This window comes from Chiloscyllium plagiosum, unplaced genomic scaffold (genome assembly GCF_037043375.1).
Source record: "Chiloscyllium plagiosum isolate Xiang-an unplaced genomic scaffold, Cpla_swu_hap1 HiC_scaffold_17, whole genome shotgun sequence".
Classification (NCBI taxonomy): domain Eukaryota; kingdom Metazoa; phylum Chordata; class Chondrichthyes; order Orectolobiformes; family Hemiscylliidae; genus Chiloscyllium; species Chiloscyllium plagiosum.
In genome coordinates this window covers 42,803,163-42,830,050 of record NW_028270155.1, presented here as the reverse complement: position 1 = coordinate 42,830,050, position 26,888 = coordinate 42,803,163, and the positions used below count along the sequence as shown (strand labels likewise).

Genomic DNA, 26,888 nt, shown 5'->3' with positions numbered 1-26,888 from the left:
CCAAAAATTTGCTGTAAAACATAGGTATAAGTCCACAATGCCAGTAAAGACTATAACTATAAATGTTTTTGATATCACAATATTGGGATGGCATCCACAGAACTATGATTTTGTGCTAAATGTAAAAGGCTATCCCCAAATTGACCTATTCAGGCTTCACAGAAGAAACCGAAACTGCAATAGTACACGTTAATAATTTGATTCACCATTTAGAACAGATTCCTAGAGGCAGGCAGGAAGCAAGGATCCTTATCATGTGGAGCAGTTCTTTTGAAGAATAAGGGTGACATGCAGGGTCAATCATTTTACTTTTGTTACTGATTAAGCATCCTTTTAAAACTGCAACAGTATGAAATAGCTGTGCTTAATGCGAGGAAGTCAGGTAAAACTCCTGCACTAAGAACACCCACAGATTTAGAGAGATTCCTTTGAATGTTTAAGATACAAGCTCAACATTTGATTAAAGTCTTGCAAAGATCTTTCTGCTGTAACTTTATAAAGGTTTGTTTAAACATAACTATAGGTCTATAAATGTTTAATATTTTGTTAAAGGGAATTGAATCAAAATTAAACTATTTTACAGGGCATGCAGAATAAAATGGACCTTAGGATATATGTGCATAAATCTTTTGAAGGATGTCTGTGCTTTAAATAAACACATTTACTACAATGGTATCAAGACTGAGAGGCTGGAGAAATTGGGATTGTTTTCCTTGGAACAGAAAAGCTTAAGACAAAATTTGATAGAAGCATTGAAAAACATAATGAGAGTACTGGAGATAGCTTTGAATGTTGAATTATGATCTGGACTGCATTGTCTGAAAGGATGATATAAACTGAATAAATTTTAATTTTCAAAAGGAAATTTGATAAATATTTGAAGGGGGATAAAGCAACAGGATGGAGGAGAAAGAGCAGGATAATGCAACTAATGAGACAATTCTGTCAAAAGAATTATCATATAAGCTGCCTCCTTTGCTGTATCATTCTAGGGTTTTATATTACTTAAAGGTTTTCTGCATGTAAGTAATGAATATAGAGCAAATTGTATACAAACAAACATTTGAAATAGAAGAATAAGTGGACTTTTGGCTCCTCAAGTCTGCTCCACCATGCAATAAAATCATGGCTGATGTCACTGCACACAAAATGTACGGCATTCTCGCACATATACATGTTTAAGCCCTTTATAGTCTGTTGATGTCACAGCAGTGTGAAAGGGCCATTTTGGTCATTTGCAAATGCAAGGGTCCATATTGGATAATTACTCCAGTTTGAAAAATGGGCTTCCAGTAGCGACTGAAAAAAACATTGAGATTGGCAATAAAAGCATTAGTTACTTGTACAAGTCCATGTGGCAGTGTCTACTACTCTTAAGTCAGCCAGAAACCTAAATGACAATTGCAACAGGGGAGCTGATAGTAAAATAAAGATTAGCTCTGTCAATGCTGCAGATATGGTTAATGATAAACATCTGAAATGGTTACTGATCAATTCCAGTCATTCTGCTGTAACGTGCATTTCTTCAATGTGAATTGGCTATAACGCGATTAAAGAATTTAGACCTTTATTTGTAGAATGCAAACTTTCCTTACTTGTATTGGATATAACATGATTTCTGTCCCATTGGTTTAAATGGTGCTGCTGTTAAGCGCTTTTCTTGGAATGTGCGATGGCACAGGAATGGAACTACTCTGTTATATCAGAACAGACTGTACTGTCAGGTTGGCAAGTAGCACACTATACCAACTAGCACATTTCACCCCACCACATAAAGAAAGATTCTGGGAACTCTGTAGCAAAGCCCAGGACATTCAGATTTTGTGACCAAGGCATTCAGATTTTGTGCAAGCACCACATTAAATGAATAAGACCAGATGAAAGCTGTACAAGTGATTAGGCTTCTAACTAACTGAAGAAAATATGTTTGTATATATTTTGTAAAGTTTGCTTTATTCTCAATTGCTTTGTATTTATCATACACTTGAGTTAGTGGAAACCCATTTACAGTGAGGATGCAGTTTTTGGAAATATGTACCAAATATGTGGACCCCAGCACCTGTATTTCCCAGTTATGGTTACCCAGAGAAGGTAGATAGTAGAGCCAGTAGAGTTGATCACGTTATGGGTGGACAGACTGGGTAGAAACCATTAGGTTTTACGATTGTGGTCAATGTATTGTCAAATTTATTGAATCAGATTTCATAAATGTGCTATAGTAAAGCTTGACTATATGATCTCTTGCTCAATAGTCCAATACCACAACAATTAAATTACTATTCCCTTAATGACTTTGATATTTGTGCATAATCATATACATAACTAAAAGCTTACCTTGATCACAAAGATACACAGGATTGCTATACACTCGTGATTGAGTAGCTAAACCTGCTCAGTTAAATATCTGATTGTTTGTGCAGTTCTTTTAAATCCTAAATTCAATCCAGCCAAAGTTTCTGCTCTGATTACAATCTAGAGATATTGGCTCATATCCCATATTGGCTGAGTACAGAATTGATCAAAAAGACTGAAGATGATCACTATTTAGGCACATTTGAGTGACTACTTGAAACTGGGTACTGAAAAATCACTGCCCATTTCAAATCTTAGGAGAAAAAAAACAATTTACTTTCCAAATGCTAGAATATGGTTTGTTGCTAGTCTGATTATGTAATCTGCTCTTGCACACAATGCAGTGATAATAGACTGCCTATTCCTTGTAGAAGCAGAGTTCTTCAGAGCATTTAAAGAACATCTCTTCACAAATAAGGCAGATGAATATTATTAAAACCAGTGGCCTTTATTCACTTAACTAACAGCCCATATTTGCAAACAAATTTATTCAATGACTCCTGTTAATTGGCTTACTAAATATCAGTTTATGTGCGTCATGTTTTCGACTATTTCAGTTTTGCTTCTTTTCAGTGCAGTCACTTAAAAACAATACTATAATGATGCATTGGTTTTGAACTGCCAGAAAACATTTCTGATTGGTGGGATGTTTGATCCCAACAGCAAAGTTTGATCTGGCAAGTTGGTCAATAATCTATATTTTCCCTTTATCACTTAAATGAGACAATGCTTAACCTTCCAGCCAGCCTAAAGGGCTTTCTCATTTTGAGTTTGGCTTGCATATACAATATGGGTAATGAGGAAAGATTGTTTGGAGCTATTCTGGATGTGAGTTGTTAAAGCTGTATTGTTGGCTTTTAGAATGCTACAAATGAGACTTTTAAAACAGGTGTTCCACTAAGTACTGTTCTATGTGTTTACTTGAAGGCAGAAAAAAAAGGCATGGTATACATGTTTTCCTGAATGAGACATCAACTGCCTGTATCCATTCTTCGGCAATTTTATGTCCAGTGAAGCAGTAACAAAGTTGTGCCATTTCCTAGAATCTATCCTGTAAACAACTTCTCTGCAAGATGTACTGTAGCAATTTGCCAGAGCTGATTCAACAACACCTGCCAAACACCCAACCTTTAACATCTGGAAGAAGAGCAGTAGATACATGGAAATATCACCATCTGCAGGTCACAAACCATATATGTCACAGTTCTTGCACTGAAACTGGGTCAAAATCCTGGAACCCCATCCCTCAAAGCACTGTGGGAATACCTGCACCACGTGAGCTGCAGAGATTCAAGGGGCCTCACCATTTGGCCTGTCAGTGATGGAAAAACATGCTAGGATTGCCAACAGTACTCACAAACCACATGTTATGATCTCAGCTGATGGTACTATTGGACAAGTCAGATCCCAGAATGGAATCTTGGTGTTTGTATGTTTTTTTAAATTTTATTCCATCTAAATATAGAATGCAGTTTAGAAAAAAAGCAAAACAGCAAATAGTGTTTTCAACTCAATATAATAGAAAAACAGAAAATCATGTAGAAACTCAGCAGCTCTAGCAGCATCTATGAAGAAAGAAACAGAAGTGACATTTTGAGTCCAATATTATTTTTCTTCCAAAGACTAGCTCTAGACTGAAATTTACCCAAAATTAGGCAATTGTCATTTATGGGGTTTCTTTCCATGATCTCTAGAAACTTCCACTTATAATTCTTTGCCATAAATCTCATCAATTGTGCATCATACCTCTGTGGTGTAATGCAATGAATCCCCAAACATGACCTGCATGGAAACCTAGTGTGGAGGATTGATTAATGGCCATCAGTGGCTCCAGTGGAAGAAGGCATCGTCTTGCAGGACATCATGACGTGGCTATCTGACCACCACCAACAGAGTAGAGCACCATTGTCCTTCTGTAATCTACACTGCATTCCACGGCTCTCCTGCACCTTCACTTCACGTAAACAACTATGCCTGAAAAATGTTGTAAGGCTGGATCACATCCACTGTAGGTTAATACTGATCCTGGCTTTAAGACATATATGTGTTTTTCATCCTGTGGGCAATCTTAGTGCAGGTGCCACAGAGACAACCACAACTTCTGTGTCCGCATCTTGTGTTGTCAATATCAGAAACAAAGCAGCTCCTCAGTAATGCTTTTGCTCAGCAATTGCAGCACAAACAAATAACATTGAACCAGCATCTTCAGAATGTTGGTGCTTTGTGTCTGCATCAAAAGGCAAGGTGACAGAAGTACTGTGAACATCTAAGTTCTGAATGAAGCAACAGTGTGCAAAAACTCTTCAGCATAGGCTGTGACCTTTAGGCACCAAGGGAACGAGCACTAAGAGAGCAAGCTGAGAGCCCTGAGATGCACATTGCTCCAATCCATGTTCATTCCTGCACACTTAAGAATCTGTCGGCAGTTTACACTGCAAGTTGTTGGTGTGCTCCAAGTTGTAGTACTGAAGTGGAGAACTGTACTCTGTGAGTCCAAGATATGCCATGATAATGTGGTGAAGCTGGTGTATGTTCATTACCAACCTCCATGAAATAAGGGTGTGGGTAGGCACAGTGCATGGAATGTTTCCTACAGCACTTGGAAATGATGGCCAAGCTGGAGGCCCACTGGAGCAAGCAGTATGCTGGAGCTGCCTGGTATCCACTCAGATGTTCATGTTGTGAATTACCACCATTTAGTATCTCTCTGCCATATAGAGGAATAACAAATTGCCTAAAAATGAGGCAAGAGAATATAATAATGAAATGTTAATACATGCAAATAGCCCACTCACTAATGAGATTCTCTTCTTATCGTTGAAACCTTTGATGTAGAATTTAACTTTTTATCTCAACATCAAGGATCTCATTTTTTTGATCTTGCAGTATTTTACAACTAACTTGTTATAGCCCTAATAACTCAGATGCTGAGAAAATTCCACCCTTTCTTTCTGTCTCCACAAATGCTTCCAGACTTGCTGAGTTTCTCCGGCACTTTCTGTTTTTATTTCCGGTCTCCCTAACACCCACAGCATTTTACATTTATTCAAGTTTTCAAATTATTTCCCAACATCAGTTGTAGAAATTCAAATCCAAACAAAGTACACCACTCTCCACCCTCTGGTCAAATTCGTATAGTTTTACTTAACTGACTCCTGACAGTTTCTTTGCTATGGACTGTAGAAACAATTCTGAGTTTTTTTTTCTAAATTTGCCAACATGATCTGCCTGAAGGTTGTCCACCATCTATAAGGCCCAAGTCAGGAGTTTGATGGAATACTCCCCACTTGCCTCGATGGGTGCAGCTCTAACAACACTCAAAAAGCTTGCTACCATCCAGGAAAAAAAAGCAGTCTGTTTGATTGGTGCCACTTCCACTTGCAAGTTCCCCTCCAAGCTACTCACCATCCTGACTTGGAAATGTATTGCTCTTTCTTCAACATCATTGGGTCAAAATTCTGGAATTCCCTTCCTGAGGGCACTGTGGGTCAACTTACAGCACGTGGACTTCAGCTGTTCAAGAAGGCAAGCTCACCACCACCTTGTCCAGGGCAACTAGAGATGGGGAATAAATACTGGCACAGCCAGCAACACCCATGTCCCATGCGTGACTGATAACAACTTAAGTAAGCACAAATTAGTACAAAGTGACGCCCTCAAATAGGGACTATTGAAATGCCCAATTGGAAATTATTAAAGGTTTTAGGACCAGGTATTGTCTACAGTGATGAAACACTTGACAGTCACTGATGCTTTCTCCCTGGTGAGACAGACTTGGGATGATATTGTGGCTTTGAGAGGTGTATTTTGTCCTGGGTTTTTGTTTTGAGCCAGGGGAACCAAGCTGTCTCCTCCAAGTCAATAAAGTAAACAGCTTGTGAGCCCTTCAGTTTAAAAAAAATTAGAACAATGGAAGCAGTATGAATAAGTGGAGTCAGGCTCCCACAGATGCAGGGTTTTAGTTTAGCTTTCAGTTGAAGGGGTTTGGAAGTTGGCTGTGAAAGCTGTTGTACATCGCTCGGCCATAGCAGAAAAGCTGAAGTTCTTTGTCTGCCAGAATGTTTTCTTAATATTCTTTCCTCCAATACTTGAGAAGCATCACATGTGCGACAATCTAGTTCACTGAATTTACCTATGCCAAAGGTGTTTTAATGGGATAAGTTGCTGTTAATAGTTAAATAATCTACTAGTCTGATACATTTTCCAAATGAGTTAGTTACACTAATTCTTTGTTTCATACACCCAGTTAAAACACAAGCAAAAGTGTGTTTTGGTTAAAGCAGATTTGTTTGACCAACCAAATTACATCTGGAACACAGCACCTTACACTTGCCTTTAAATAAGACAAAAGTTCATGCCTAGGCTATCTCCTTGATATATTTGAAGGGCTTTGACATAGTCCATAACAGACTGAAGAGACTACTTTTGGAGGAGAGCAGGGCTGAATCCTAAAAATGGGAATTAGTAGTTTGAAGTTTTACAAGATTGCTTTGGGAATCACAAAGTCTTTGAAAAGAGCTTTCCCACAAGGATAGAAAGGAAGGGATATGTTGTACATGATTTTCCAATGGTGCATTCTTGAGGGATAGACAATGATTCCATACATTCAGCACATTCCTACAGGCACAGGACCTATTTTAAGGAACTCTTTGATTGAGAAGTAAGCAAAAGATTATGTAATTCAGAAAGTTCAAATAAAGTAATTTAATGTTATCATGAACAGAACACAGACTACGATAGTTGCATTGGAAAAAAAACAATTTGAACACACGTGAGGTGAGACTTCTAATGGTAAGGTCTTGAGGAGTGTTGCTGAACAAAGAGACCTTGGAATGCAGGTTCATAGTTCCTTGAAAGTGGAGTCACAGATAGATAGGATAGTAAGGCGGCGTTTGGTATGTTTGCCTCCATAAGTCAGTGCGTTGAGTGTAGGAGTTGGAAGGTCATATTTCAGCCATAGAGGACATTGGTTAGGCCAATGTTGGAATGCTGCATGCAATTCTGGTCTCCCTCCTATTAGAAGAATGATGTGAAAATTCAAAGGGTTCAGAAAAGATTAAAAGCAAGTTGCCAGGGTTGGAGGGTTTGAGCTATAGGGAAAGGCTAAGTAAGCTGGGGCTATTTTCTCTTGAGCATTGGAGGCTGAGGGGTGACCTTTTATAAAATCATGAGGGGCATGGATAGGGTATCTCGATAAGGTTTATTCCCCATGGTGAGGGAGGCCAAAACTAGAGGGCATAAGTTTACGGTGAGAGGGGAAACATTTAAAAGAGACCTGAGGGGCAACATTTTCATGGTGGAGCATGTATGGAATAAGCTTCCAAAGGAAGTGGTGGAGGAGGCTACAATTACAACATTTAAAAGGTATCTGGACAGGTATATGAATAGTAATCCTTTAGAGGGATATGGACCAAATACTGGCAAATGGAACTAGATTTATTTAGTATATCTATGTCAGCGTGGACAAGTTGGACCGAAGGGTGTGTTTCTGTGCTGCACATCTGTATGATCTCTTCCACAACTCTGAGAACTCTGAAGCTTTCCTAATTATAATAACCTGCATGTTTCTAACCAAATTCTCTTGAATTGGAAATTTCACAACTAAACTTTTCTTCTGAGGTGACTGTTTTCCTGAGCTGACCTCTACTTCTGTAAGGAGAGAAAACTGAACTTATTTCTGAGCCCAGTCAGGTTTCCTCCAAACTACCCCAAAACCTTTCAATCTTTGGTTTCTAAACTAAAATCAATCATTGATTATTTTGAATTGAAAGCAAGTTAATAACCTTCAATGTTTAGTCTAGCTGTCATGAAAAGTTAACCATAAAAACATTTTATTCCATTAACACTCCAGGAGTTTGTGTTCACCCTGCTGTTTGACACCGAATGGATAAGGTCACTGTTCAAGTAGAACTCTGACCTTTTTTTTAAAAAAAAAGAACACTCACAAATGTAATCAACACCCATATGCCACTATCTTGAAATCCAAACACTAAAAATATTATCTATAAATCACATGTCTGAATGAATTTTTAAAAGTCATTAATGAGCATGAAGTATGTAATTAAGCAACACCTCTAATACTTTGAAAGATCCAAGAGTATAGTATAGCTACAGAATCTCCAAGATCATTTTTATTTGCTGCCTGGCATACAAATTCCTGATAAACTATGCAGAAGTGCACAGACATGAATACTCCCAGGAATGCTGCTCGATTATGGCCGCTATAAATTAACTATAACCATCACACTAACCTTCTAACTGTTTGTATTCAGCTAGCAATGTTAACATGCCACCGAGTTCCAAACCTCCACCAAGTGAGTTTTATTCCTTCATGACTACCAATACAAACTTCAGTCCCTTCCTGAAACTGTCAATCGATTCTATTTGGTGGACATATTTCTGCTGCTACGTTAGTCAAGTTAAGCAATGCTTATTTTAGTCCCAATAAGTCTTAACGGTACTTGAGAAACCTCTATCATGTTTGAAGAGGTAATATATGTTCAGGTGCTGACTGAAAAGTAACTCAAACCTACGTGATATACTTCATGTTTTCTGATTGACTATATGCCTATGAGAATGAATAAACAGAAAGAGGAAATATCAGAAAAGGACAGTACAAATGTTGAACATGAGTGAGAGCTTTTGTTTAAATCTTACTCACTCATTGCATTTTCTCATGGTCCATGATTTCTTCAAACGTACTTCAAGGGAAGATTAGCTCTAAGATCTTCCTGAATTTTCTATTACAATTTGTCTACTAGTTTGTGTTGCCAATATTTTTAAGATATTTGAAATTTGACGAATAGCTCCAGTGACACCAAGTGCTCATGCAGTCAGATTTTATAAGAATCAGGAGAGAAATAGGCCACTTGTCCCCTCAAGTTACCGCCACCATTTAATAAGATTGTAGCTCATTTGATTATTCCATATTCTCACCTACTTCCAATAATCTGTCACCATATTTCTATCAAGAATCTATCTACCTTTGCCTTAAAAATATTCCAAGTATCTGCTTCCATTGCCTTTTGAGGAAGCAGCAAGTTCCAAAGACACAGCCACTGTCAGAAGAAAATCTCTTCATACCTGTCTCATCTGAGAGTCCTCCTATTTTTGAACAGTGACCTTTATTGGAGGTTTGTTTTGTTGACTTACCTTTACAAATGTAAATGCAGCAAAAGTTCTAGTTTGAAGCTGAAGCTATAACAGTATGGGTTTGATGTGAAGTTAGAAAGTGGTGTTGGGTTGTCTGAGGACTTTGCAAGAGCTCTCATTCAAAACGGGACAGGTTCATAGAAAACATTTCCTCATTTACGTACTTTGGCCCTGTACTTAGTAAACAAACGTGTTGGCTAATATTACTTGGGGTAATTTGGATGGCTTGCAAACGTCATCTTAATATATCAATGATTTAAATAAGGAAGCTAAGTGTAATATCTCCAAGTTTGAAGTATTTCTGCATTCTCCTCACAGTACAACCTCCCATACAACCTGTGCCTTCTGCCTTCTGCAATGTGATTTGAACAAGCTGAATAAGTAGGCAAATGCATGGCAGATGAAATAGAATGTTGATAAATATGAGGTTATCCACTTTGGTAGCAAAAACAAGAAGACAGTTTATTATCTGAATTGTGATAGTTTGAGAAAGGGGGAGGTACAACAAGACTTGAGTGTGATTGTTATCCAGTCTCTGAAAGTAGGCATGCAAGTGCAGCAGGCAATGAAGAAGGTAAATATTATGTGGCCTTCATAGTAAGAGGATTTAAGTACAGGAGCAAGGGATGTCTTGCTGCAATTGTAAAGGGCCTTAATGAGAGCACACCTGGAGTATTGTGTGCAGGTTTGCTTTGTATCTGAGGAAGAATGTTCTGACTATGCAGTAAGGGTTTACCAGACAGATTTCTGGGATGGTAGGACTGGCATTTGATGAGAGACTGGATCAGTTGACACTAAATTCATTGGAGTTTGGAAAATTAGGAGGGATCTCGTAGAAAACTATGAAATTCTAACAGGACAATCAGGATAGACACAAAATAGATGCTCCTGAGTTCTGAAGAGTCCAGCGTCACAACCCAAGGATACAAGGTAGGCAATTTAAGAATGAGATAAGGTGAAATTTCTTCACCAGACTGGTGACCCTGTGGAATTCTCTTCCATGGAAAACAGTTCAGGCCAAATCATTGAATATTTTTAAGAAGGAATTTGCTGTCATTCTTGTGGCTAATGGGATCAAAGAGTATGCAGAAATAGTGCAAACAGGAGTTCTTATTTGGGTGATCAACCATAATCATATTGAATGACGGAGCAGGCTCAAAGGACCAATTGACCTACTCCTGCATCTGTTTTATCTGCTTAATCAACTTCCTCCTGATCCAGCTTATTGTGCCCAGTTTGGATGGATCTCTTCTGGAAGGTGTGCATATCCATGTCAAACCAGGCATCATTCCTTTAGTTCATTCTTTGAAGGAGCAGTTCCAGAGCTGTGTTATTGAATACTGTGGTTCTTTGTCAGCAGTACACCATATTTTTATAAACAGTCCATACTTATTTTGAGCACAAAGCTTTCAACAGACTTATAGCTTCAGTATCAGGATGTAAAATATGCAAAGCATTTTTCTTCCACACCTAGCACAGTGTAATAATAGACTACTATTAAAGTCAACTTTAATGGTCCTATATAATACGGATTGAATATACAGTTTCCAGTAGGCATGAAGGCTCAGAGCAAATCTATTTTTCAGTTGAGTGGCATTAAGATGGCAATTTTATTTTGCAATCTCAAAATGAAGGGAAGTGAAAAGACCCTTACTAATCCATTATTATGTTAGAGTGAATGTATTGTGGTGGTGAGGATATCTTACTGTGCAACTCTGTCTGACTTGGGGTGCATTATATCAACGTTCCAAATGTAGATAAGTAAATGTAATGATTGAATTATCTTGGGACATTTTTTAAATGAAAATTCTGTGTAAAGGAGATGATGCAAATGTAGGTTTTTATTTAACTTAATATGGATGATACAGACTTAGAAAAACAAAGCCAGCAAGTCATCTTTCGTTCATATAATTTTACAATTATTGTTATACTTGACTGACTAAATGTTTTTGATCAAAAGCAACAAAAGTAAAATGTTTACAGAGGAAGTTCAAAGATTTAAAATTAATGAATAATTTGGGCTAAAATGATCTGCCAATATCATGCTGCCCACTTGCAAATATAAACATACTTTTTCCTAATAATGTTTCTTTTACTCTTTATTTCAGAAGGCAGATGACCGAGAGAAACGCCAAGAAGCACACAGATTTCATTTTGATGCCATGTGAAATGCTGTGGTTTCTAAGAGACAAATGCCAAGTGTTAGATCTGAAATATAACTCCTAGCAAAAAAGATGACTGTTTAATGTTGAATTGTACATAGACTAACTGCTTCCTGGATTTCTTTAGAGGTCCAATTTATGGTTTTTGGGTAGTGATTGCAAAATAACTTGAGCTGTATATTTTGGGGAGTTAAGAAACACTGAAAAATAAATTATGTATTTCATTGTGTCACTGCATGCGTTTTCAAAAGTTTGTTTTCTAAACATGGTGAATCTTTCTGATGTTATTAATGTGGCTCATCAGCTGTGAAATGTCTAAAATAAATGGTCTCTGTGGGAAAATATGCTTAGTATTTCTGATTTTGTAAAAATGAACCATACTATGGTGTCTCGAGTTTCTATTAATTTAAAACAAATATTCCATTTCAAATTGTGCTTTAACCTACCATTGTTTTAGGTGTATTGTTTTAGATGCGAGATAGCACAGTTATGAGACCAAATGTTTGTGGAATTCTGCTATTTAAATTCCTAGAGTGCAACCTAGTTTGTGACAAGACCGAGGTGCACAGCAGTATGAATTTAGGATGTGTTTGTATGTTCTTCAAAAAAATATTCTAAAAACTTCAGGGTGTTGATTTGCTTAAATAAAGTAGGCAATGAGAATGATATTTTGTTGACACACATTGGGAAGACTGAAGCCATTGTTTTGTGCTCTGGCTACTTGCAAGTTGGAAACGGACTGTTCACAACTTTGATGTTCAGTTTGACCAACAAAGTTACTTAGCTCAATGTTGAACTCAGTACATTTTCTACTGAAACATTTATTCATGCTTACTCAATTATAGCTGTGCTTCCCATCTAAATATAAAATTCTCATCCATATGTTGGAATCCTTCCATTGACTCTCCCCTCCCAATCCCTTTTTTTTCCTTTCTAGCCTACAACCTTGCCAGAAAACTGTGTTTCTTCATTCAGACCTCTTGTGCATCCCTGATTTCTTTTTGTCCCATCATTGGACATCATGCCTAAGCCAAAAGAAGTGCAATTTTCTGCTTAAAACATTATTCTCCTTCGACATACTACTTATGACCTATCTCATTCACCTAACTTTGGTCACTTGTTCTTCTGTCTCCTGCATGACAGTATCAATTTCTGTTTATTCGTTCATAGAACATGAGTGTCACTGACAAGGCCAGTATTTATTGCCTAAGTCTAACCACCCTTGAGAAGCTCGTCCTGTGATATCTGCAACTACTCATAAATATGCTCCCAGAGTTTTCTTAGGAAGTTCAGGATTTGTTTAAAATGTCGTCAAGGCATGTGAGTGATGCTGGCTGGACCAGTATTTATTGCCCATACTCAATTATCCAACTAAAGGTGGTGATGAGGTGTGTTCTTGAACCATTGCAGTCCATGGGAAATGGGTGCTGCTGGTAAGTAAATTCACAGATTTTAACCCAGCAACAGGGAAGGTATGGCAATATAGTTCCACACTAGAATATTATGTAACTTGGAGAGGAACTTAATAGTGCTGGTTCTCCCATGTATCTGCTGCTCTTGTCCTTCCAGGTTCACTGGTTTGGAAGGTGCTGCCTAACGAGCCTTGGTGAGTTATTGCAATGCATTTTTTATATTGTTCACGCTGCTATCACTGTGCAATGGTGTTGGAATGAGTGAATATTGAAGATGTTAGATCGGGTACAAATCAAGCGAGTTGCTTTCTTCTGGATGGTGTCAGGTTTAAGTGTTTTTGGAGCTGCATCCATTCAGGCAAGTGCAGAGTATTCCAGACACTCTGATTTGTAAATGATGGACATGTTTTGAGGATGCAGGTGAATTAATTGCTACAGAATTCCCAACCTCTGACCTGAACTTTAGGACAGTATTTATGTGCCACATCCAGTTCATTCCCAAGTCAACAGTAACCTCCAGGATGTTGATAGTGGAGATCCAGTGGTGGTAGTGCCATTGAATGTCAGGGTAATGATTGGTTCTAGTTGATGATCATTGCCTGGCATTTGTGGGTTTTTTTTTTCATTCATTTATTCATTCATGGGGCATGGAACATCTGTAGCCAAGCCAGCATTTATTGCCCATCTTTAATTGCCTTGTTGAGAATCAACTACACTGTTGTGGGTCTAGAGCCACATGTAGGTCAGACCTTGCATGCAATGAATGTCACTTATCAGCCAAAGCTAGAATATTGCTATGCTTAAACACAGACTATTTGAGGAATTGCAAGTAGTGTTGAACATTTTGAAATCATTAACAAAAATCCCCACCACTGACTTTGTCATCGATGTAAGGTTGTTGATGAGGCAGCTGACGATGGTTATGCCTGTGACACTACCCTGGGGAACATCTCTCTTCTGGCCCAGTGGTAGTGTCCCTATCTCTGAGCTAGGAGGCCCGGATTCAACATCTGTCTGCTCCGCAGGTGTGTAATAGCATCACTGAACAGATTAGTTAGAAATATCTACAGCAGAGCTCTTTTCGCTGAGTGGTAATGACCCTACCTTGGAAGTAGGGGTCTAGGTTCAAGTCCCACCAACTCCAGGAGAGTGTAACAAAATATCTGGACAGTTTGATTAGAGTATATCTACCCTGAGGACCATTTGCTGTATTCTCCTGTGGCTGAGATAATTGACCTTCAGGAACTACAGCCATCCTACTTTGTGCTGGGTATGACGCCAACCAGTGGAGGGTTTTATCCAATTCCTGTTAACTCCAGTTCATGGAGCTCCCCAGTCACATGCTGCTTCAATTTCAAGAGCTATCACCTTCACGTATCCTCTTGAGTTTAACTCTTTTGTCTGTACGTCAACCCAAACTGTAATAAGGCCAGGAGCTGAGTGTACCTGGCGGAACCCAAACTAACCACAAATAAATGTATTATTGTTGACTGTGCAGCACAGTCAGTAACACCTGTCATTTTGTGAATTATATGAAAGCGCATTGATAGAGTGCTAAATGGACAGATTATATTTGTCCAGCTTTTTGTGATGTATCTGCTGTAGGAATATTGATGTTTGAGGTAAAGTTTTTTTTCCAATTTATTGGTTCCCTTGCCATCGTCCACACTAGTCTAGGAGCTACGTCCTTTTAGGACTAAGCCAGCTCGATCAGCAGTGGTGCCACCAAGCCACTCTTGACACTAGACACTGAAATCCCTATCCAGATTATGTTCTGTGCCCTGGCCAGCCTTGATGCATCCTCCAAGTGTTGTTAAACATGGAGGTGAACTGATTCATTACGGGGGTGGGGGGAGGCATGGTAGTAAATAATCAGCCAAAGATTCCCATGTCCATTTTATTTTGCTTCCTGCCATGAGACTTCATGAGGTTCAGAGGTAATGCTGAAGATTCCCAAAGTAACATCCTCCTGACTGTGTATGCTGTGCCTCTCTGCTAGCTCTGTCCTGCTAATGGGTCAACACATATTTAGGAACTGTGATGTCGGTATCTGGGACACAGTCACACTCGTGGAGTTGTCTTAAATAAAATTATAGCTTAGATTTTGGCACAAGTCCCCAGACTAAGAAGGACTATTCAGAGTGTTACAGGGCTCAGTGTGTGCCATGTTAATTTCAGGTGTCTTGTTGGATTCTGCTTGATTTAATGCCTTCAATCAAACTTTGTCGCAATTAATTATAGCTGCTGGCTTGCTCGGCTATTTTAGTGTCAGCCGCTTTGCCTGGATCTGGAGTCACATGAGGGGAACTTGGTGCTGGCAATGTTCCCACTTCTCCCTTTGTCCTGAGTGGTAGTCCTGTAAATAGAATGCTAGCCTGCTGTTGCAGTGCTGCTGTTAGCTGGTGTACCCTGCATTAAAGAGTGCTGGATGAGGTGCAAATCAAACAAGATGTTTTGTGCCACTTATTCAGTGTTGGAGCTGTACTCGACCAAGTGGAGAGCACTCCACCACACTGAAAACAAAATAAAATGTTGGAAATCACAGAGGGTCAGACAGCATCGGTGGAGAGAGAGCAAGCTGACTTTTCGAATCTCGGGTATTGTTTTCAGTAATGGACCACACCCATGACTTCTTCCTTGTAGTTGGTGCAAAACGTTTTTGGGAGGGTTGGGTCAAGAGGTGAGTTACTTAACGCAATATATCCAGTTTAACGTTCTACAAAACAGTTTTTTCCTACGTGAAAACGCTATATAGAAAATCATAATTGGCTATTTTTGTTGGTCATGTCACCATGCATTAAACTTATGGCAGAGTAAAACTCGGAAACTGTTCTTTCGGAAGCAGAGATTCTATTATTATTACCGTTGTATATAATTATTACCCTTGGATATAATACTTTCCCTGGTTTGTGCTGTTTGGAGATAAACCCATTCGACATAGATTTGTCCACTCATCCTTTTCCCGCAATGTTTCTCATCTATGGATCTCTAGTAATTTTGTGCATCCGTGTTGAGGGAGCATTTTTCTCAGACTGAATATAGAATTTCAGGCAAAACAACAAACAGAGCAGCCCATGTGATTGGAAACTCGTTTCCTTTACTGTATTTTCACGTTAACTGATCATTTCAGATCGGAAGACATTGCTGTCAGTTGCATTGCATTGTCCTAGTTAATATTTTGAAAATTTTCGAAATTCCAATGATGTAAACGTTTGACGCTAAATGAAAGCTAGTAGCTTGCATTTTTCAGGAATCTATCTTTCCGTGCAGGAATATTTTGCCTGAAGTGTGTTCTGGGAGCAGTTACTTGAAACGATCAAAATGGTATAAACCCACCCTGTCAAAAAAAATCTGAAGTGTATTTAAATTTCTCTTTTCATCTGTTTTACCATAACTATCCAATGATAAGAGTTCGAAATCTTCTGGCTATTTAAAATAGTGTTGTGCATACTAACTCCGTCAAGTGATGGTGAACTTATTTTTTTAAAAGAGAAGCTTCATTAACGGTTAGCCTTTGGACACTGCCGTTGTGTCTGAAGGTGTGTGTGTGGAATTGGAAACAGCAGGCTGCAGCTTAGTGGGTTCTGTGAAATGGGTGCATGCGTACAAGCTGCTCACTGAAGCGCCGCACGTAGATCGGAACATGAGCTTCATTCACTCGCTACCCAGTACTTCAATCCAGCTGGGAGCTGGAGTAGCTCTTTCTGCTCCTCGGAACAACGACAGTCCCTTCCTGTCTGCTGTGCACCCTTTGACGGATTTCGGCAGCTTTGAAACTACTGCGATACTCCTGCATTCCTCCTTCAGTGTTTGTCAATCGATAAGTCATTTAAACCAAGACCTACGGCCACAGAACATTCTTCGAGGACTGAGGGTATTTGTGGAGGAAATGCCCAAGGGATAGACCCAGTAAAGGGATGGAATTAACCTCGTGTGAAAAGTTTGCCTCCGAAGAAACGGGTCTGTGGTGTAGGGGAAAGGCATAATTTGCTTTCTGAATAGAATTAGAATATCAGGAAATTGGATTATGGACCTGATGTATGAATCTAAATAGGTATCGAGCATTAAGCTACTGGATACAGGCTCAGTTCGCTTGATTCCAAAAGCGTGGTTTCCTTGATTTACTTGACAACCGCTCTGGAGTGATCTGTGCTGGTCTGGATACGGTCAGCTTTGTTAACTGCTCTCAATACAAGAAGAGGTACTCCGGATAAATCGACACCGAGAGAATGGTGCTGGAAAGACAGTTTTTCTTCATGTTCAAAGGTGAGTTGTAGTAAAAATATAAAATAACGTCGCCATCTAGAGGAAGCATCTCTGCTTTGTAAATCATCCAATCCTATTGTCCAAAAGAATTGTTCTTCAAAATATGCCAGTTTTATTTTTATATTTTCGAGGTTTGGGGCTTCGCGGAATGGCGGTCTGCCAGGGCTTCTCCAACAGGCTAAAATAACGTCGTAACACGGACTGGAGTATTTCTGTTCCGTCGTGTTCGTAACCTAATGTTTTTAAATGACCAGTCACTTCGAATCCATGTCAAGCCATCAAAAAGTTTGCAGGAAGGAGACAGCCCCGCTAATGCAGCCAAGAATAACGTCGTGAACACATCGAGCGCAAGGGTTTAGAGCAAGGGCTGCTCATTTATTCTGAGCAGAAGTCTCGCTCCCATCGAGTCTAAATGGACGGTCAGTGTGGAACCGTGCGAAAGGAAAACAGAATTGAACCGCGGCTTCTTGCATCTGCTCGCCAGGAGAGATGGAAACCAATTGGTTCCCTCGCCCCCGGATAGCGCGGAGATTAGATTAGATTAGATTATATTACAGTGTGGAAACAGGCCCTTCGGCCCAACAAGTCCACACCGACCCGCCCATTCCCCTACATTTACCCCTTACCTAACACTGCGGGCAATTTAGCATGGCCAATTCACGGGGAGAACATGCAAACTCCACACAGTCGACTGAGGCGGGAATTGAACCGGGGTCTCTGGCGCTGTGAGGCAGTAGTGCTGACCACTGTGCCACCGCGCCGCCCATGGATTCGATGTAGTGGGTGTCAGGGTGTGATCCTGCCCAGATTGTTGTAGTTTAACGGGAGAGTGTTGAAGTGCCAGCTCCACGTGGTGCCGTGAGTTCCTTCTGTCCGAGCACCTTGAACCACCACATTCTTCCCCACCCCGTACCCGCTCCCTCCTGCAGCTCCCTCTGAGTTTTTACCCAGCTTCAGGGTTTCCTCGTCAAATACTTATTGTCCAGACATCGAGCGCAATTCAAGCACTTAACGGCACCAAATTCCTGTCAGTGTGGTTAGAATTTCACCAGATCTGTTTTTGAAATGCACCAGTGAAAGCAAATGCGATGTCGAGGAGCTGAATTCACCTCCTGATGTTTTTGTCACCGCATTACTGAAAGTTGTTTTATTTTGCTCTGAACTGACAGATTTTAATGAGTGGCGGAGACGCTGAAGGGTCATTGACCGTGACCCGTGCATGGGACCACCATGTCCCAGTTGCCAGACGATGTTGAGTTAAGTTTATTGTTGAATGATGTTGAATACGAAACAGCAAATATGGTGATATTTCTCGTCCACTTGGATGAAAATTGTGCAAAGCCTAGTTTTTTTTCATTCAGATTCAATTTGCCGCCTCAACGTTGTATGACAAGCCAGTTCATGTACTTCAAGATTTCACGGTACAAATAATTGATAGAAAGCTTCTAATGGATTTGATTGGATTACCTCGTATACTTGCTCCGAATTCGATTCATCAGAAATAATGAAAAGTATTATTGTAAAACGTGAAACATGAAACTGATCTGAGAAAAGGATTGTCAATTGTCCTTCCAAATATTTCCTCAAATCCTGTGCCAAAAACAATGCAACGAGCATTTGGAATTCGCTTGTGCAAAGCATTAGTGCACAGGCGCTTTGTTAGCTGACTTACACATTGACAGGGCAGCACCACTTCATATCTGAACATGCACAAACAGAATGAGATTTCCCCGTTCTCCAGCTTGCTCAGGGATCTCCCGCCCCCCGTGGCTGGGGAGCTTGCACCAGACCAAGAAGTCCTTCCTCTCCGTTGGCGCACTGGGAAACTTCGGGTGCATCTGAGTCGGTTAATACAAGAAAGACCGAGTAGTTTCTGCTACACATGCATTCAGTAAAATGTCTTCATTATCCCTTTTCCCTTTAGCGTCAGTCTCGTCCTTACAAACCAATCGGCTTCTCTTAAGGGGCAATATGGCTAAATGTAATTTATTTCGAAAAGTTGTCACAATCTCTTTCAGTAATATATGCACGGCACGATTTCCTTTTGGTGATAGTCACTTAACATGCAATGACTGTAATCTGCATACAAGGTATGTTCAGCCGTATCCAATATGACACTTGTTTCACGCAGTTGAGCCAAACAAAACGGCAAATGTTAATTTTCTATAATTAATATGAGCCGATTCCAGACCTAAATCCCTTGCTGCGCAGCAAGATAGTTAATACTGTTTGAACTTCTGATGAGGCCCGTGTTAATTCCATTATTGCTTTGTAACTAATGCCGGCGAACAGTTATTCTGTTAAATTACTTGCACGCGTATAAATAAATCTTATAAATTCTAGTCATCAAATTGAAACATTGAACATCATACTTAGTTTTTGGAAAAAGGCTTACACTGAGGTTTGAGGGGGAAAACATGTGATGTTGAGAATCGGCTCGATAAAAATTGCATTTACCATGTAAATTCAAACGGTTTGGGAATATTTAGCTTCACCGTATATTAAACTTGCAAAAGTGCAAAGAACTCGCACCAAAGCCTGAATGACACGAAGGTTTGAATATTGAGGAATTATGTTCAGTGAATTTCATTCATATCTGCATTCCTCTCGGTTTGCGCTTTGTGTTGTAGTCGTCCACAATCATTCCCATCTTCATCAAACATTGAAAGCACCCCGAGGTTAGAGACTTTCCCACCAGGACATCACAGGTGCTAAAGAATGTCGAAAACCTCCCTGACGACAGCAAAATCTGAACACTTGAAATGAGACGAAATGTGGTCCCCTGTAAGCCTGTTTTCTTTCGTGGGAGATGCAGATGAATTGGTTACGTATCTAGAAAACAAATCTCTGCATGTTAGCTTTCCCGCTTAATTATGAAGAATTATATGGGAGTAGCTTGTGTACATGTTATATATGTAGATGTTCATAAAAGTAGTTGTCTTAATATTTTTTTTAAATTCCAATCTCTGCTGAATTTATCCCGATGTTATATGATTCCATTTGATGTTCAAACTGCTGCGTCACTTGACACAAACATTGAGTTCTCTCTTTCTTTTCCAGTCTGGTCGATCATTGTTCTCACTGGAGGGATCGCGTCTATACAAAAGGCGCAAGGTGCGTTTGTATCTCTGTACGGCTAGCAACATATTTGATTGTAATAAGCTGTTTAAAGTACCTTGGGTAGAAATGTGTATGAGAAAACAATGTCTTGTATATCAGTTACAATGTACATTGTAAATGCATTGCCCCTCGTTGTATTGTAAATGCATTGCTAGACAATACAATGCGGTCACTGGGGGACCCTGCTCCAGTGGAGTTAGAGTCCAGCCTGTTTCCATCTGACCATTATGTTAATGAATCGCTCATTGAAACAGTCACCACTTCCGCCCGGCCTCATCCCAAAAGATTCAGAAATGGGATCAAAGCAACGATATACGTGTTGGTGGCAAGTATCAGCAACTAAGCATCCGTGTGCAACTGCTATGTATTGGTTGCATACTGTCAAAGCCGCTTTCATTTTCATATACTACACAAGGCGCTCCGTGGCTTGGTTTAGACCTTCCTGTTCTGCTCTCCAGTCCTCAGGGAACCCGACCCATCGGAGACGTGTTCCTAACCTGTTCTGAAATCGAGGAGTAGCTCTACTACTGAGGTGGAGACTGAACTTGTATTAATGAATTGTTCTCCGTTCAGTGTTATCGATTTTCAACTTTTTTAAAAAAAAGACAATTGGACCAGTTTCAATGTCTTCAACAATGAACAACGGATGGGATACTAGAGACCAAAGCGGAACTTCCACTTTGCAATAGAGATTTTTATTTCCTTCCACATGGTGCTTTTAACTTAATGGATAGATATTTTACCCTTTGCTCAGCAAGTTAATTATCGTAACACATACGAGAGTTGAACCTGATGCTCTCCAAATACTGTTGGATCTCCCTCACTGTTTTCACATCGAAATTACCAAATGAAACCAAAAATCTCGTTTGGTTACCACTCCCCGGAGTGTTCGAGAGGCGTGACATTATTTCCAATTTCAAAAGTAAAAAGAAATGAAATGATTTGAGATCTTGTAAAATAAAGCCATATCCCAGCTCCGTGGTCAGTATCATTCCGGCTGATGTAATGCGCATACAGGAAATCAACTCTGTTGACCATAGAGAGAGAGGCTTCATCTGGTGGCTTTTTGCTGTAGCTGTAGGCCAATTAGTGGGATTCATTTCTGCTACTTGTCACTTATGAATTAGTTATGAGCTGTCATTTTCAGGTTATTTTTGGTGAGAGTGCATATTGCCAATCTGTTGTAACCTCTGATCATTCTGACACAGAGATGATATCCTCATTTCCTGTTCTCATCAGCTAGTATGTCCCAAGGGCAAGGGTCAGTGTTTAGGACTCTCATATCAAGTTTGCAACCATCATTGGTGTAACGGCTGATACATTTTACTGGTGTTTGGCTCTGGATATCACCTCACACAGAAAATCATTGGGTATGTGGCACCTTGCAAATGTGCATGAGCCAGCAAAGAACTACATGTGATTAGTGTAAACACACTTCGGTGTTTGAGAGAATGAGAGAACTGTAGCAGTGAATTGTGGGTGGTACGGTGGCACAGTGGTTAGCACTGCTGCCTCACAGCGCCAGAGACCTGGGTTCAATTCCCACCTCAGGTGACTGACTGTGTGGAGTTTGCACATTCTCCCCGTGTCTGCGTGGGTTTCCTCCGGGTGCTCCGGTTTCCTCCCACACTCCAAAAATGTGCAGGTTCGGTGAATTGGCCATGCTAAATTGCCCGTAGTGTTAGGGGCAGGGGGTAAATGTAGGGGAATGGGTCTGGGTGGGTAGCGCTTCAGCGGGTCGGTGTGGACTTGTAGGGCCAAAGGGCCTGTTTCCACACTGTAAGTAATCTAATCTAATTTCTTCCTCCGTGATGCAGGAAAAATTGCAAAGATGAACAATGTTGTGCTTCTTTTCTTCATGGTTGTAAGTCATCCAAGTTTTGGGCTATTTCTCTGCCATGAAGCATCTTGAAGGAGGTGCACAAACATTTCTTGCCTATAGCTCAGTCAGAGTAATACAGGTATTGCCAGGCTCCACACCATTTCCGCTAAACTCCTTACATCAGCCTCCAAAATGGGGCAAGGCAAAGTGCAGCCATTAAATGGTCATAAAAATCTCAAAAGGAGCAAGGTTGAAGAGCTTCAGTACACAACTTTTCCCCAAATGCTTGTAGACCCTTGTCTCACTGATTGTGTTGAACATTTTAGTGAGATCTACAAAAGGTTAATAGAAGTATATCCTGATTCCTACATTCCTAGCTAGTGTATGGGTAAAATCATGTCCAGTGTAGATTTGCCAGCACAGAAATCATGACGTGTTTTGGAATCCACTTGTGATCATAGAACAACACAGCACAGGAACAGACCCTTCAGACCACCATGTTTGTTCCAACCATGATGCCATTCTCAACTAATCCCATCTGCTTGCACATTGTCCATATCCCTCTATTCCCCGCCTGTCCATCTATCTGTCTAAATGACTCTTAAATGTTGCTGTCTTATTTGCTTCTACAACTTTCCCTGGCAGCATGCTCCAGATACAGACTGCCTTTTGTGTTTAAAAAAAAACTTGTCTCACACATCTCCTTAAGGTTCCCCTCTCACCACAAACCTATACCCCTAGTCTTTGGCATTTCCACCTTGGCAAAACAAAACTCTGACTATTCACCCTGTCAATGCCTCTCATAATTTTATATGCTTCCCCCTGCAGCCTCTAAAGCTTTAGTGAAAACAATCCAAGTTTGTCCAACCTCTCCTTGTAGCTAATAAACTCCAATCAAAGGTAAATATCTTTTGCACCCTCTCCAAAGCCTCCACATTATCCTCCTAGCGCAGTGACCAGAACTGCGCGCACAATCCAAATGTGGTGTAAAAAGTTTTATACAGAGGTGACGAGACTTGCTGACTTTTATAACTCTATGCACTAACTGATGAAGGAAGGCACGCCATACACCTTCTTTGCTATGATTTATATTGTTACCTTCAGCGAGCTATGGACTTGCACCCATGATCCTTCTGTATATCAATGCTCCCCTCAGGGTCCTGCCATTTACTGTATACTTTGCTCATGCATGACCTCCCAAAATCCATCACCTCACGCTCATCTGGGTTAAACTCCATCTGTCATTTCTCCACCCAACTTTCCAATTGATCTACATCCTGCTGTATCCTTTGACAACCTTCCTCACTATCCACAACTCCTCCAATTTTCATGTCATTTGCAAATTTACTAATCAGACCGTGTACATTTTCATCCAAATCATTTATATATATCACAAACAAGAGATCCCAATCTTGGTCATTGTAGAACATTACTCATCACAGACCTCTAGTCAGAAAAGCACTCCTCCACAACTATCTTCTGTCTTCTATGATCAAGCTAATTTTGTATCCAACTTATCAAGTTGCTGTGCATCTCACATCTTAATCTTCTGAACCAGCCTACTGTGAGGGACTTTGTCAAATACTTTAGTAAAGTCCACGTAGACAACACTCACAAGCCCAACCCTCATCGATCATCATGTCATTTCCTCAAAACGCACAAGCAAAGTTTTAAGTCAAGACCTCCCCTGCACAAAACTATTCTGACTATCCCTGATAAGTTGATTCTTTCCAAACCATTGATGCCATTTAAGAATGATCCTAGAAAATTAAAAATCACACAACACCAGGTTATAGTCCAACAGGTTTAATTGGAAGCACTAGCTTTCGGAGCACCGCTCCTTCATCAGGTGGTTGTGGAGGACACAATTGTAAGACACAGAATTTATAGCAAAAGTTTACAGTGTGATGTAACTGAAATTATACATTGAAAAATACCTTGATTGTCTGTTGAGTCTTTCATCTGTTCGAATACCATGACAGTTTCACTTCTTTCAAATGTAAATCACAAAACTTGTTTTTAACTGATGTTTTTTTTAAATTAGTGTTAGCCAGATAATACGTACTATCTGGCTAACACTAATTGTTACAGTTGACCTGAGAATGTAACTTTTTAAAAAAGGATTTGTGATTTACACATGAAAGAAGCGAAACCATCATGATATTCACACAGATGAAAGACTCAACAAACAATCAAGGTATTTTTCAATGTATAATTTCAGTTACATCACACTGTAAACTTTTGCTATAAATTCTGTGTCTTACAATTGTGTCCTCCACAACCACCTGATGAAGGAGCAGTGCTCCGAAAGCTAGTGCTTCCAATTAAACCTGTTGGATTATAACCTGGTGTTGCGTGATTTTTAACTTTTGTACACCCCAGTTCAACACCGGCATCTCCAAATCATGATCCTAGAAAAGGCCTTCTCAGTGGCACTAGAGAGCAGGATGCCTCTGTATTTGTTACAACCTCCCCTCTGACTTTTTTTCTATAACGTGATGACTTTAGTGGCAGGTATGTTCAGCGGAATAGATCCTACCATCCAATAAAGGACAAAACCAGGAAGGTTTAACAGTGGATAGTACTTGAACAGTTCGACTGGAGCTCACTAAGTAGTAAGTGGCTTGGTTGAGTGATGTGTTCTTCATCTAATTCAACCATGACCAGAAGCTGCAGGAGAGCATCAACCATAGACTGGGAGACTGACTCACAGTAATAGTCAGTTCAATAGAATGTCTCTTTGTATCTGTCAGTGAATACTTCACCGTCTACCAATTTCACGGGTGACAGCTTTGGACACACCCTCCTGATCCCAATATCCATAGCATATAACTGCCTGAATATGGAAAATTTAATTTCTTGACATAGGTTGATACAGTTGGTTTGTGCAGTATCTCCCCGTCTTCTGCAGGACTGACTTGGATGCTTTCAAGTTATGCCATTTTCAAGATCATGAGCTTATGCTGTACATCATGTTGACATTCCTTATGATTCAAGAACAGATCTTATCTCTGTCAAATAGGCCTCTTTGCTAAAGATTTCACCTTTATCAAATATGGCTGCTGCCATTTCATAAGTGATTACTTTTAGCAACATCCAAACATTTTATGGTAAGTCTTTAGGAAGTAGTACTGTGCCAAAGTGAACTGTTGATATTTGGTGTCATTTCTTGACCCAAGGCTGGTGATGGTGAGCCATTGTGTTTGAAGCTGTGAAACTCTCAGGCTTGTATCTTCGCTCTGTTGCTATCAGGAGAATGGTCAGTATCACAATTTGTTTTGTGATGATTTTAGATGGAAGGTGAAATTTGAGAAGCTGGGGTTGTTTTCAAGATAGGGTTTGCAAGATTATGACAGTTAGATAAGGTAGACAAAGAACAGCTGATCCTATTTGCTGATGATATGAGGTTTAAAGGACACAGATGTATGATTTTGAACAAGAGAGCAGGAATGTGAACTACTTTCTGCAGCAAATATTGATGACCTATAATTCTCTGCCAGCAAGAATAATATAAGCAGAGATGGTGAAAGTCTTCAAAAGAAAATTTGGGTGGACTCTTGAGGGAATAAACTTGCAGGGCTAGAGGGATAGAGTGAAGTAATGTGAAATGCTTTATAGAGAACTGGTGTAGACATGAGGAGCCAGATTGCCTTTTTTTTTACTTTGCTTTAATGTTTCTTATTCTAAAAATGAAGAAATATAACAATTCACAAAAGAAAGTAGAAAATTTTCAATAACGATTCAGTGTCTTGCCCAGCTTTTAAAATTTTTATGCGTGGGTTAGTTAGTTTTGCTGTGCCTTAGTGCCTTACAAGAACATATTTCAATCAGTTCAAGTGGTATAATTCTTGAGCACTTACACTTCAGATCTGAATAATTCATAAAGGAAGCTTTGTTAATCATCTGTGCTGATCAAGGTTAAGGGGTCCCTAAAACACCTGCTCCATTGGCTTTTTAATGCATGAGGCATGTGTAAATATATACACATTCTCAGTATGTGCAACCTTTTTGAAAATTCAGTCAGTAGATCCTTTAGAGAATTTCAGCTTCTTAAGAATGAACGCACTCTAGATGTTGGATATTTAGATTTGGTAGAAAGGTTGCATTTGAAGATAGTTGTAAGTAACATTTTCTACTAGTTGAACAATACACACAAGCACAGAACATGAACCTTTTGGGTTTATGAAATTAATTGCCAAAAAGAGTGTATCCTGCCTTAGATACCTGGGCTTTAACATAAAACTTTCCTTCTTCCCTTTCAGAGCCATCCGCAATCATTCACTGCTGGAAATCATATTTTATAGCATGCACATTCAAATTCAGATAAGATTTGATGATCTTTCTCTTATTTCAAATTGTGTTGGTTCTGAACTGCATTTTTTTTAAACTTCTGGACTTTCAAGCTGGCTTGTTTTGTCTGTTGATGCTGATGCTGGTATTTTCTTTTTCTTCATTTGTTGCCATGGAGGGGAACAAGCTGCTTCCAACAAAATTAGTATTCCAGTTTTGACCAAGGGGCACTATGTCACATTAAAGACTTATTAGTTTGTCATTTGAGAATTTATAGCAAGGAACACAAAGATATCTAGAGATTATGTACAG

The 26,888-nt window shown here is 39.7% G+C and overlaps 2 protein-coding genes across 7 annotated transcripts in view; both read left to right on the top strand.

Annotated features, from left to right (window-relative positions):
• Positions 1–12,008, top strand: part of itfg1 (integrin alpha FG-GAP repeat containing 1) — a 237,556-nt gene extending 225,548 nt beyond the window's left edge. Inside the window, exon 18 of the mRNA XM_043706920.2 lies at positions 11,613–12,008. Coding sequence (XP_043562855.2) covers positions 11,613–11,672 — 60 coding nt within the window. The 3' untranslated portion in view covers positions 11,673–12,008. The remainder of the gene's footprint in view (positions 1–11,612) is intronic.
• A 4,270-nt stretch (positions 12,009–16,278) lies between these two features.
• Positions 16,279–26,888, top strand: part of neto2a (neuropilin (NRP) and tolloid (TLL)-like 2a) — a 46,655-nt gene continuing 36,045 nt past the window's right edge. For 2 of the 6 annotated variants that reach the window (XM_043706915.2, XM_043706913.2), the window contains exons 1-2: positions 16,279–17,344; positions 20,405–20,458. In XM_043706915.2, coding sequence (XP_043562850.1) covers positions 17,308–17,344; positions 20,405–20,458 — 91 coding nt within the window. In that variant the 5' untranslated portion in view covers positions 16,279–17,307. Of the gene's footprint in view, positions 17,345–17,558; positions 17,764–18,578; positions 18,601–20,404; positions 20,459–26,888 lie in introns of those variants that run through there. The other 4 variants (XM_087995878.1, XM_087995876.1, XM_087995877.1 and 1 more) reach the window with 3 other exon arrangements.